Source organism: Gambusia affinis, linkage group LG06 (genome assembly GCF_019740435.1).
Source record: "Gambusia affinis linkage group LG06, SWU_Gaff_1.0, whole genome shotgun sequence".
Classification (NCBI taxonomy): domain Eukaryota; kingdom Metazoa; phylum Chordata; class Actinopteri; order Cyprinodontiformes; family Poeciliidae; genus Gambusia; species Gambusia affinis.
In genome coordinates this window covers 17,683,007-17,696,764 of record NC_057873.1, presented here as the reverse complement: position 1 = coordinate 17,696,764, position 13,758 = coordinate 17,683,007, and the positions used below count along the sequence as shown (strand labels likewise).

Genomic DNA, 13,758 nt, shown 5'->3' with positions numbered 1-13,758 from the left:
GGCCTCATGTAAACCCTGTAGAGAAGCAGTGGACTGTTATCAAGAGGAAGTCACAATGAGTTTAATGATCAGAAATAAACCCGTGAAATGAATAACTCTATATTAAATCTACCAATTATAAGTGTTTAGCTTTTTAAGTAAATTAGGGAAACTTTTCAATGATGTTTTACATTATTGAGATGCACTTGCATGCTTCCAGTGACAATTGATGATGCATCCACTCCCTTTCAGTAAAATATTTGAACCACTACCTGAAATAAGAACCATGGGGTGGGGCTTTGAGTATCCCTAAGGCAGGGGAGCCCAAAGTCGGCTCTTAAGGGCCGGCATCCTGCACATTTTAGTTCTCTCTCTTGTGGTAGTAACAACCTTTTCAGCATGTCAGTGTTCTTAATAGATCTTCCAGTGATCCATCATTGGATCCATGTGCTTTAAACCAGAGAGAGAACTAAAACATGCATGATGCCAGCCCTCGAGGACCGACTTTGGGAACCACTGCCCGAAGGAGTGGGATTCTGACTAAGTAGAATGAAAAAAATAAGATCAGGATCTTTCAAACTAGACAAATTAGGGAAAGAAAGGAGAGACTGGGGATATAGGAGGAGGCTGACTGCAGATCCCGCCTTTCTGGCCGTGGGTTGGTCAGGAAAACCCAAATCCAGCGCTGTGATTGGACTGGTGTCCTCCGGACGGGTGAAACAGTCTCCCCTCATAGACACAAGAAAGTTTAGCACTGGACGCTTAAAGGCAGTAGGCGCAAAGTAGGACCTGCAGCGCGTTTCTCTTTGACAAGAAGTTATCGCTGTAACAAATCGGGAATATATCAGACATGTAGGGGTATCTTCAAGCTGCGGGAAACCAATCAACTCCTCCAGGCACAGGTCTGACAATGCTTCGCCACTTGTATTTTCTGGATATCTGACTGCGGAGAACGGCTCAGAGTGGGATGTTGTAACCTCAAAAGACGCACGGGACGACACGCGCTGCGCTCCTGCTGGACTAACCTTAAACCCACGTGCCTCGGTATCCAAGGCGACCTGCCTTACCGGAGTCTGTGGAGATAATATTATTCACTCGGTCGGTTCTGGTGGTGGGGGATTTTTTTTGTCAACATGCCCGGGACAATGAGGATGATGATGGTGTCGCTCGCGCTCCTCCTGGTCTGTCCGCTTTTCTTAGCCATTGATGCGTTCGGCGACGACGATGAGGAGATGACCTGTGACCCAATCCGGATCAGCATGTGCCAGGGTCTGGGCTACAACGTCACCAAGATGCCCAACCTGGTGGGCAACGTGCTGCAGTCGGACGCCGAGCTGCAGCTGACCACGTTCACGCCGCTCATACAGTACGGCTGCTCCAGTCAGCTCAAGGTACGGGACCAAGCGTGATAATGTATTAGTTAGAGTGAGATAAAGCGGAGCACGGAATGGGAACCATGCTCAAACTTTGGAGCAGCCGCCCTGGCTCTTAAAAAAGCCTGGCTCCTGCTGAAAGTGTGCTATATTTGTGTGTACGCAAAGGGAAACAGTGTGGTCCCAGAGCACATGACAGGGAGCCAGACCACTTGCAATAACTGCCTGTTCTGTGAGCGGCGCAGACTGATGGTGCCAGAAATAATCAGCATGTTATAGGTCGATTCCCAGGCAGTTAAAGTAAGTGGAAGGGTCTCTTCCGCTGATTCTCTCCCTCCAATTTCTTTTTCTTCGCCAAACTGTCATGTTAATTTCGTTGAAAATGCCCCCACTGTCTGTTGACATTCTGAGTTCATCCATGCCCCACACAGCAGCAGCTGGATCTTCAGTTATATACTGTACAGTCTTCTTGTTAACAATGGTACCCTTAGTGTCCTGAGACAAATGCTGCTTGTTTGACTCATGCACCATGCAGGGAAAAAATAGTCTGGGCCCATAATGCATCTCTCAAATTGGGGAAAAATTAAGGGTTGATTAAAGAGGTTTTTCGGATGCACAATTAGCTTGATAATCGGTTTATTAAAACCAGATTAATGCGCGTTAAACCTAAAACGTTATTCCATTTTCAGTGTATAAATGAAACACTGATGAAATGAAACACAGCACATCAAAACAAACTTTTGATGTGCTGTAAATAAAAAATAAAAAAACTTTTGTTGAAAAATCTGACAAGGGATTATCTTCTAATCAGTTGGATTCAAACCCTAAATCAGTGAATTCCAGTATGTTTTTTGTCCCTTATGTGTTCCAGTTCTTAGAAAAAGAAAGAGCCTAAAATCAGAAGCGGGACCTCCAACCTCAAAAACCCCAGAATTTGGTATTGGTCATGGAAAAGGCAATCAGTTTATTTCTAATGATAAGCTTGAGCAAAAATGCCACATTTAGCACAGAAATGTATAACATCATCTGTTCGCTGAAATTGTGAACTGTAGTTTTAAACCAGGATTTAAAAAGTGATAGGTATTGCCCATTTAGGTTGTTTGTCGTTTTGGTCACTGTAAATATTTAACAGCTGATCTCTCTCTCTCTCTCTCTCTCTCTCTCTCTCTCTCTCTCTCTAAATATATATATATATATATATATATATATATATATATATATATATTTTCAGACAGCAGACCAGTATTGCACAGAAACAGGTGTGGGAGGGGCAGTATTTTGTTACTCTGAGCTCCATGGCTTTGGAGAAAACTGAAGTCATTATGGCCCTTCCTTTGGAATAGTATTAACGTGGACAATAACTCAAAGGAACAGTTATGAAGGACAATTTTATACCTTGAAATCAGTCAGGCTCACATGCCTGATGTATGGCAGGGTGGAAACTTTCCCTGCTTCTCTCCTGCCAAAGAAAGCACATCTAGCCTTAAATATAAACCCTTTTCTTGGGTTTTGCAGTAAATTATTTGTATCTGCTGCCACGTGAAATTAGCTGCAAAACGCATCTGGATCGGCTGCATTAATGCAGCGCCTCCAGATGCATGAACGAGGAGCAACTGCAGCATAAAATCAACCTGTCTGCCTCCAGTTGTAAATTGTCCTGTAAGTTTAGCTGACACCCACACCCCCAACTCTTCCTCTCTTTTTCACACACACACACACACACACACAGATGAACACAGATACCACCACCCAAAGACTGAGGAAGGGGAGGGAGAAACCGTATCGCCTAACATTTGCTCTAATGGGAGGCTTCCTGACTGGTAACCCGAGCAGCTTTTAGCATTAACGTGGCAGCACTCGGGTTACAGACGGTCAGTGGAAAACACCCAGAAAGTGTTACATTACTGTCACCGGTTGAGCATGCATAGCCTACTGTAGGAAGGATCTCCAAATGTCTGTAAATTCATACACTCCTCCCCACCAACTGTGCACACTTTTTGCAAGTGAATTGGGTCTACATGCAGAGTCGTTCACAATTATGACACATTTTATTTAAAACGAATTAGAGGAATTCAAATTCTGCTCAGCTTAAAAATTAGAGGCTATTCCAGATCACGAAACGGTAACAAATTAGGTATTTGAGTCATACTAGATTTATATAACATATCTTGTTTTACATATTTTTATATCTGACACACCCTTTTTTTTTTATTTAGTTTTTTTTGGAGGGGGAACTTACACATAACTTTTTCTTGCACCAAGTATTAAGAATGTTTTTGGGAGATTTTTAATCTAAAAAAAATCAGCAGCAAAATTTCATTTCACTTCATCAATTTGCCAAATACCCGAGGGCGCTTGTTGATTACCTTCAGGTCAGGGGAGCTGAGTGAAACATGCTTTCCTATTCTATAAATTTTCATTTCATGAGCATGGTCCAATTTTACACTCTGACTGTCAGGAGCTTTCACAGTAGAGGCGTGAAATCGCTTAAAATTTCTGACTTCTGAGACCCTGGAGTTACTCTTCTTTTGCATCACTATCTCCACAGTCGAATCTGGCAGCTCTGTGTCTTCATAAGCATATCTTAAGGATCTATTTTAAAGTTGATGTTATTAGGTGATCTTTTTTTTTTTTTTTCTTAAGAAGCTGCAAAAAGACTTACCTCAAACCACTCAGCTGGGGTGGGTAATGGAGTTTTTTAAAAATAGAGATTCTACCAATATTAAGGGTGTTGGAATGGTTCAGACAGCAGGAAGCAAATGCAATTTGATGAAAGAGCCATGTGGGAGAGCAGGGTGTTGGCACCCTCTGCTTCTTATCCAGGCAATATAAACAGACTGAGCCCTCCAACATATTTTACTTGCTACCTCACGGATTAATTTCACTAACGAAGCATTGAAGCTGTTTTTTTAGTGCATCTTTGTGATTTAGTCATGTTAAATCAATGTTTCTTTCTGTCTTTTCTCTAGTAGAACCTTTTATAACATATTTATAAACCTCTGCTGCTTGATTTTGTTGGGATTTGCCAAGCAAGACAATAATGTGTTTTGGTTTCTTTTATAGAATCTTACAACCCACGCAAATAAGATGCTAAACAAATAAATATTTCTTTTTCTTTTCTTCTAGTTCTTCCTTTGCTCAGTTTATGTGCCCATGTGCACAGACAAGGTTCCCATCCCCATCGGGCCGTGTAAGAGCATGTGTTTGTCCGTCAAGAGAAAATGCCTCCCTGTTCTCAATGAGTTTGGCTTCATTTGGCCTGAGGTGAGTCGCACTGTCATGAGGAAAGCATGCATATTTTTTAAGAAAAAAAGGGGGGGAACAAGTTTTCAGGGTACAGTTAAAAAGTTTCATAGCTGCAATTACATCTGACGGCTTTTTCTCTTACAACAATTTCCCATGATGAGCTTAACACCAGCCAGCTGAAACGAGCAGAAATACTGCCATAATTTTTCCCAACTGAGATCCCCAGTTTACATATCGCTCTTCTAGATTTCACAGGCAGATGTATTTCATAAGAACAAAATTTTAAAGAACTTGCCATCGACGTCCAATGATTGGAGGGTTAGAAACAAATTATGATATAGAGTAATATAGATTAGGTTGAAGATTGATTAAAAACTAGTAAACAGTGTCAAAGACTATAGAAGCTACTAATATGGTAAAATCATGAGTTTTTATCAGTGCTCTTGTTTTTTTTTTTTTTTTATCTTGATGTGTTTAATGTTAATAATTAATGACACTGGCAATTACATTTTTAGTTGCATTTATCGAACAATTTTCAACCTAATTTTGATTATTGTTACTTTGTAATCTGATAACCTTGTAAAAGTGACAGGGATAAAGTATTTTTTTTTTGTGTAATGTCTCTCCAGGTGCTTAATTGCAGCCTCTTCCCACCTTTAAATGACCACAACCACATGTGCATGGAGGGTCCAGGTGACGAAGACCCCCCTTACCAGCCGGTCCGCCACCCTCCTCATCAGGAGGAATGTCAGGCCCTCGGATCGGCACCTGAGCAGTATACTTGGCTCAAACAAACCGAAACTTGTACCCTCCAGTGTGGCTACGAGAGCGGCCTTTACCGACGGGGGGCCAAAGTCTTCACAGATGCCTGGATGGCAGTGTGGGCCGTTCTGTGCTTCTTGTCGACCACTCTGACAGTCTTGACCTTTCTCCTGGACTCGCAGCGTTTCTCCTATCCCGAGAGGCCAATCATCTTTCTTTCAATGTGTTGCAATCTGTACAGTGTTGCTTACCTGGTGAGTAATGGAATAAAGGCATCATTGTTCAAGTTGAGATGACTCATAGAACTTTCTAATTCTGTTATTAAGTTAACCCCCTTTTCTTGGTACATCTGACTTTTTCTGCCTCCTTAGGTACGACTGACTCTTGGAAGACAGCGCGTTTCCTGCGACTTGGACGCCACTGACGTTCCGATTCTGGTCCAGGAAGGATTAAAGAGCACCGGCTGTGCCATAGTCTTCCTTCTCCTCTATTTCTTTGGCATGGCGTCCTCACTGTGGTTAGTTCAAACACTCTCTCCTCCTTCTGTTCGTCCCAGTTTCCCCATTGTCATCAGCTGCTGTGAATGGCCCTTGTGGTGGAACAATTGGAACACGAGACTTGCATCCTGTTTTCCTTAAAAAAATCAAACTATCCTGTCTCATAACCTCTGCACTAGTTGGATTCATTTCCACACACACACACTCCCCCATGCACACGCACACAGAGTTGGGGTAGCCTTGGTAAAACCACCACTTTTCAAGTGCATGCTGCCCTGAAGCTGCAGTGGAAACCCACACTGCTGTCACAGCTATTTTTCTTCCCTCGCACACAGTTCTTGTTTTCCTGTTTTTTATTTGCCATTTGGAAACGGCAGCAGGCCAGAAACTCCAATCTTCAGAGCTACGATCACTGCACGCTGTTATATAACTGGCGAGTGGCTTCTTTTGTGACTTAATTACCACTAAAACGGCACATGGCCAGTTGATTTGTTTTGAGAATGTTACACAAGGGATAAAGTTTTGAGTCGCTCCTAAAACAAATGACTCTTATCTATCACAAATACAAAAGCACCATTGAAATTTATTGCGGCGTTCCAATTTACTATTAACATCATTTGAAGTAACTCGTCCAAGCCCTTCCACCCTGAACAGTATGTGTGAGAAAGTAGATGCCATAAAACGGATTTAATATTTTAAAACAATGGCATTTCAAACTGTTTTCTGTACATCGATTACAATTAGCCGAACAGCGTTACTAACTTTAAGTGGTGTCTCTGTGTGCATTCATTTGAGAACGTAGACTTATTTCTAAAAGGCTGCCATTGTTTCCGAACCCAGCATGTCGCATAGTAAACAGAGACTGAAAGCAAAAATTAAATAAAGCTCAAAAATAGTTGTAATACTTGAAGTCTCCTTGGCGGCAGCTGCTGCAGGCTGTTCCAGGTCAAATATCACAAGTTTCCCAAGACAAAAATGAATTGGTGCCACTTTTTCATACCCAATAAGGCTGTTTACAAATAATCTGTTAGACAACAAACACCTCAGTAACAGTTGCCACAATAAAGCGTGTTGCTGTCAGCTCTTAAATGATGGTTGGTTGGCTGATCTGAAATAAATCCGTTTTTTGAGTCTCCAACTAACCGGCTACCAGCTGGGGTTGGTTAAACTAAAAATAGGATGACTCCTGTCATGACTCACTAATAAAAACATAATTTTCTTTATTTCTTTCTGCCAGAAGAGCTCAGTTCTGAGACACTTCTGTCTCTCCTTGTGCTTCCTGTGCAAGGAACAACTGCCCATAACACAAAGTGTCAGTAAAAGTAAACATGACATTAAAATTGGATAAACTCTAAAATCCTGCTGGTGAACCAAAGAAGGGCCACTATAAATTTGCAGAAGGAATTGTTTGCCTCAGTTGTGACTTTTATGAGCGTTTACACAAGCCGCTTACAGTTTCCCATTTTCTGTCCTCCCCACTTTCTTCCAGGTGGGTGATCCTTACCCTCACCTGGTTTTTGGCTGCTGGACTGAAGTGGGGTCATGAAGCAATTGAAATGCACAGTTCATACTTCCACATAGCGGCCTGGGCCATCCCAGCTGTTAAAACCATCGTTATTCTTATAATGCGACTGGTAGATGCTGATGACCTTACTGGACTGTGCTATGTTGGTAACCAGCAGCAAGAGGCTCTCACAGGCTTTGTGGTTGCGCCATTAGCAACATACCTTCTCATAGGTAGGTACAGGGTTGGAAAATAAATGATTTATACACTAATTTCATCACTCTACTCTAGCTGTTCTCTTTATTTCTCTGTTCTTTGATGCATGTCTTCTTGTTGCCCCACAGGCACTCTGTTCATCTGCGCAGGCCTGGTTGCTCTCTTCAAGATCCGCTCTAATCTGCAAAAGGACGGAGCTAAAACAGACAAACTGGAGCGTCTAATGGTGAAGATCGGAGTGTTCTCTGTTCTTTACACTGTTCCGGCATCCACGGTCATCGGATGTTATCTCTACCAGCTGTCTAACTGGGAGGAGTTCAAGACAAGCCCCCGGGACTCGTATGTGGCGTCGGAGATGCTTCGGATCTTCATGTCACTGCTCGTGGGCATCACATCAGGGATGTGGATTTGGTCAGCGAAGACCCTCCACACCTGGCAGCGCTGCTCCACCCGACTGCTGAGGGACAGCCGGGCGAGCCGAGGCGGCAAGAGGGCGCCTGTTGAAAGCTGGATCAAACCGGGAAAAGGCAACGAGACAGTGGTGTGACGAGATGTAGAGAAAATGGACGGGAAATAAGTTTTGCGTTGTTTTTTTTTTTGTTTTGTTTTTTTTTTCTCGTAAAGAAACTTGCTCTGCCGAATGAAGGACAAAGAGAGTCAGCAACCTGGTTAGAAATGGAACAGAGGATTGTAGCCAGACTTTCTCAGAGAAGCCACTGGATATAACGCCATTGCATGAACTCCCTGCCTCCAATAGGAGTTATGAAGGAGAAAATAGGAAGACTGAGTCATACATGTTGTTGCAAGTGTAGCCTCTCTACCTCTCATTAGATTTCTGTCGCATTGAGAGGTGGGGAAAAGCAAAAAATGAATCAAAAAAAATAAAAAAAGAAGACATGCTGAAAAGGCAGAAAAGATGCACATAAGCAATGATTCTACCTTTCTGTCTCTATTTCTTAAGTGATCAGCAGAAGAGACCGACCCTGCTGAATACGATGAAGCCATGTGCTATTGTGACTTTGGAAGGGCTTTTAAATTTTTTCGCTTTGACACTGGAGCAGATTTACAGATATTTGGCTTCCCGGAAATATCTGATGTCACTTTGGCAATGTTAATGTTGCAGGTTAATCAACATTAAAATACCAAATCAACTGTAGGAAATACCCTAAATACTGCCTTAAATCTACAATTTGTTTACAGACAAATGGTTTGCATTTCTGTCTGGTCATGATTTTTTTTTTTTTTTTTTTTTTTTTTTTTATCAGATACTAGTGCAGGTGGATTTTATTACTTTGGATTTGTGGGAACGAGGCTCGATGCTGTAATTATTGCACTATAAATGTGTGAAATGTGAAGACAAAAGTAGAAAGTATGAGAGCAAACTATTACAATTCAGTTATGCCTACAGAGCCATTATTTTAAAGGTAGATGAGGTGTTACCAGAAGGTTATGAGCAGTTATCATCTTACTTTCAGTAGATATTTCCTTTAGTCTCATTCTGTATAAATTTAGACTAGATGATTCCTGAGGCTGAAGCGATCAGCTATTCTGGATGAGATCAGTAAAGTCCCAATCTATAATTTAAAAGCAAATCTAACCTCAAAAGCATGACAGTGGTTTATGTGAAATCAAGTTATGAACCTTTACACCATTGTCACTTCATGGTGCTTTAAATGTTCAGTTTTCAGGATGTTTGATATAGGAAGGTAATTGGTTCCAACTTTAGTAATGCTATAAATATTCCTAGATTTTTATTTAAATATCCCCCTGAAAATGTGATGATGGTTTGAAGGTTTATAAATTAGCATTAGCGTAAACTTTTTTTTTTTTTTTTTTTTTTTGAGGCAAGAGCATGCTTTGGTTCAACAGACTAGTTGTAAACATAAGCTTTCTGGGAAAACTAATCTAAATTTTTCTAAATAAGAGAGAGAGAGAGACCTATCATTTATAAAACAACAGAACCTTACTTCTAAATTTGCTTTATACTAGGGTGTTGATGGAAAGTGAAAGCAAATGGTGCAAAAGTTCAGAAAATTTCCACCAATGCATCAGAATGAGGACAAACAGAATTTGTAACTGTAAGTATCTGTTTTGACTTTCTTTATCAGGCGTAAATTGCAGAGAAATATGCCTTTGTGCGTCACTTCGGCAGTCTGTGAGAAACTCAGCCAGTGTCCAATGCTGTTTAGTCTTCCTGCAAACCCTGCCTTCTATATGCTCTTGGGTCACCATACAATTCAGGAAATTGAATTATTAACCCTGCCCTTTTCCAAACATTGGAACCCAGGAAGGTTTTAAAGCAAGAAGTTATGGGACAATCAGCTGCCAAAACACACATTAGGCAACAGCAATATCAGTCAGAGAATATGCTCTTCTTCATGAACTTGGATAGTTGTACTTGATACTTACTTAAGTTGGGACTGGATCAGAGTAAAGTGTGCTCATCAAACGCTAAAACCTTCTGCAGAACTTGGAGTTCAGAGTACTAAAGGCCCTCTACTGCAAGACTACGATGCCAAAGTATCTTTGAAACTGTTCTTACAGATGTGTCATTCAAGAGTCAACAAATCCAGTAGCCCTCCTCTTCAGTAACAATAAGCTTTTTATAAATGTTGTTTATTTGTACAGAGACAGCATACTGCAACTGGTTCTATAAGAATGAATATCTTCACCCCCCCATTGCTGTTATTCGTCGCCTTCCCACATGGCCTCACTTGATACGTCTCACCTCACGTCCTCAGACAATCAGAGTTCCTTTCTGGAACACAGTCTTGTACATTTCTAAATGTCATGGATGATGTAGGGAAGATTTTCAGGTTTTGGGTTGTTTCTCTTTTACCATTTTCACTATTTTTGTCTTTTCTGCAGATTGTAGCTGAAGCCAATCTAGTCCTTCAGTTACGATACTCTGAAACTGACCCTCTTTATCTGCCTAATTGTCTATCTAGCAATGATGTATGCATTCATTCTTGTCACGTCCTCAGTGTTTTGGACTTATTTTCAAGCAGCTGTGTTTTATTCTTTTTCTTTTTTTTAAATGTTGATAACCAGACAGTGCCTCACACAGCCTGTCCAATAGGAACCAGGCATTTCTTGGCTGCATATTTCCTCAAAGATGTTTTCAGGATCAATCGTTGTGGTGAATCAGACACCGTTTACACAAACCTGCTTCATCAGACCAGCATACCTGGGTACACTTATTGAATCTCCAAAGTCAAACATTGCTTTCACTTAAAGTGAATTAAATTAACCTGTGACCACCTCCCCTCTGAGCTAATGTAGTTTCCCTTTTAAACCATCTAAATTTTTGACAGCACTCCCCCCTCCTCCTATTCTTATGACCAGTCTGAGCTTAAGGTGACTTTTCTAAACAGTCACTGAATGTGCCTTAACCCCCACCCCCTGCAGTGAATGTTTGTGCAGGACTTAAACCACTGGCAGTGCCGATTTGTAAATTCTTTTAGAAACCCAGTTGTGAATCGCCAGTGAGCTCGATTAGCCAGCTCAAATAATAACCTTTAAGGTTTATAATGCTCCCTGTTGTGTTGAACACTCGTGTTCTTTGCAATGTCATCAATGTATTATAAAATGCTAATTTATCCTTGTAAAAATAATGTGACAAATTTTAAAGACTTGTTTATTTAAAAACCACTTTTGTATCAGAAGAAGATGAATAAAAGTTTTTGGTTTCTAAGTGGCCTGTGCTTTTACATCTGCAAGTTGGGGTGTGTGTTCGTGTTTAATCTCAAACCGATTAATTCTTGGACATTTGATTTTGTGTTTACCCTGGTACAGGAAATGTAAAGATATGAGCTGAGCTCTCCGAGCCTCCTAAAAGCCACATTGTGACATTTTTGCCAAAAATTTATTTAGTGAAAGGATTTATGTTCTGCACATTCGATGAACTTTGTCCACTTTTTGGGTTGGACAATGCTGCCACCTCTTGTCTCGGAAGACAAATTAAGTTTTGATGCTTCATCATGAAGCAATTTCAACTCTCCCAAACCTATCAGTAAAAACACTAAAATCTTCCCATTTTCTCTTTGGAAATAATATACTGGACCAATAAAAAATAGAGATATCTTAGCCCATCATGTACTGTGCAGCATATGTACTCCGTAATTGGTGAACTGTTCATGAAATTACTACATCAGTGCTGTGTAGCAGCATGGAGGAAATCAGCTTTAAAAGTACCACTATACCACAGTGACACAATGGCAGTGTGGTCAGGTTCAAAGTCCTGCTGAAAAAAGAAATCCTTGTCTACATTGAGCTTGTCGGATAATTTGAAATGAAATGCTCCACAATTTACTAGGTAGATGACTGTACTGATTTTCCAAATATCCCTTACTGTGAAAATGTCCACCTTTTGCCATTTGGGAGACACAAAATGCAATTGTATGTGTCCTGGTTTCTATGTTGACCAGTATTTGATTATACAGTGCTTCACCAAAGCGTTCATACATACAGTAACTAATAGCTGCAGTATATTCTTGCCATTGTCAGATGATGGTTTGAACCTTGTCCTTGAGATGTTCAGAGTTTAGGATTACCTTTTATAACCTAATCCTGCTTCATAACTTTATTCGCAAACTATTTGCTGTGTTCATTGCTTTCCATGATGCAGTTATTTTTGCTAATGTTTCACAGAATAGTTGTATGCATCCTGAGATAAAATTACACACGAACGTAATTCAACACACCACTGTTTATGGTCTTACAAGCTTATTAATAAGGCAGACAAGTGCAATTGTCCTCTACATTTTTAAGATTCTTATTTATATAAAAAAATAAAACAAAAACTGTGAATCATCTCCTTCCACTTCTGAGTTATGTGCTACTTTGTGTTAGTCTATCTGATAGACTCTATCACATACAAAACATTTAAAATACAATATGTGTCATAAAATTGGTTACATTCACTTGAAGGCATAAAACAATTGAATTTTATTTAGATTGTTCGACCAAATCTGTCATTGACAAAAATATTTTCAGTCTTGATTTAGAGGAAATAGCAAATCTGGCACATTTCAGGTTTCCACGGAGTTTGATCTAGACCCGAGGAGCATAAAAACCGCAACTAGTTTACATCTGGTTCAGGGAATGCTGAGTAAGCAGGTCTCTGACAACCTGAGGGGTCTGAACTGTTCATACTTGAGACGTAACTCAGAAATACGTTTGTCCGGCTTCCTTCAAGGCCACAGCACCAAAAGCCTCTGTCCAACTCCAAAGAACTTCTACTATAAAATTTGAGTTGTGTTAAAATGTTTCCCTGTTATTACTGAATTAGATTAGAAAATGCCCAGTACATTTGCAATAAATGTGCTGCTGAAATCTGTTGGTGCACAAGCTGTTACTGTGTCTCCAGGAGTAGCTCGGCAATAGACTTTCAACATCAAATGCACACTGTAGCATACGCAGTAATATTTGTAACAAATAAAATATGCTAAACAATCAAAGTTAGGTCTCATTTTTGCAGAAACACTTCAACACAAGTTAGGAGGTGCAGGTATTTGTAACGGGGAAAAAATGAACTAATTTGTATTTTTGCCTGCATATTTGTGTGTGTGCGTGTGTGTGCGGGTGTGTGTGTGTGTGTGTGTGTGTGCATCTGTAAGCATGTGTAAGCAGAGAAGATGAGGCAAAGCGTCCAAATATGTAACCGTGCAGCTCCAGTTGCCTTCCTGTAATTTTCGGAGTGAATTGAGTGTTTGTTTAAGAGCGCGCTCAAAAGCCTGAGGTAAAGGGAAAGTGACAGCATCTATGGCTTTATTGTTTCCAGATGTGGCCACACTAACAGACACATGCACGTGCACGCATTCTGATGGTTTTCTAACACACGCATGCAGATAGAGCTGTAAAATTTCCAAACTGCACAGCCCACATCGTGTTGCTTCTATATCAGCTTTATGTGTCTGCTTTTATTAATGTGGGCTCAAAAACATTTTCCAGCGAATGCCACAGGTCATTTCCATGCCCAGGCTTCTCCATCGAGGCAGCCATTTGTACATTTATGTGGTTAGTTACACACACACACACACATGTACACGCACATGCACACACAAATCTTTAACAGCTAACAGCTCAAACTAAATGCTGATTTTCCATCCCAGAAATGACATAAAAAATTACACTCAAACATACCCATAAGTGACAGTTTTACATTACAACCTCTGGTTAT

At 40.6% G+C, this 13,758-nt stretch overlaps 1 protein-coding gene across 1 annotated transcript; it reads left to right on the top strand.

The window, feature by feature from the left end:
* Positions 1 to 646: 646 nt before the first annotated feature.
* Positions 647 to 13,005, top strand: fzd4 (frizzled class receptor 4). Its single transcript, XM_044118523.1, has 6 exons — positions 647 to 1,370; positions 4,479 to 4,616; positions 5,228 to 5,614; positions 5,732 to 5,877; positions 7,347 to 7,594; positions 7,706 to 13,005. The coding sequence occupies exons 1-6, from the start codon at positions 1,113 to 1,115 to the stop codon at positions 8,122 to 8,124; spliced, it is 1,596 nt and encodes a 531-aa protein (XP_043974458.1). The 5' UTR covers positions 647 to 1,112; the 3' UTR covers positions 8,125 to 13,005.
* The last annotated feature ends 753 nt before the right edge of the window (positions 13,006 to 13,758 follow it).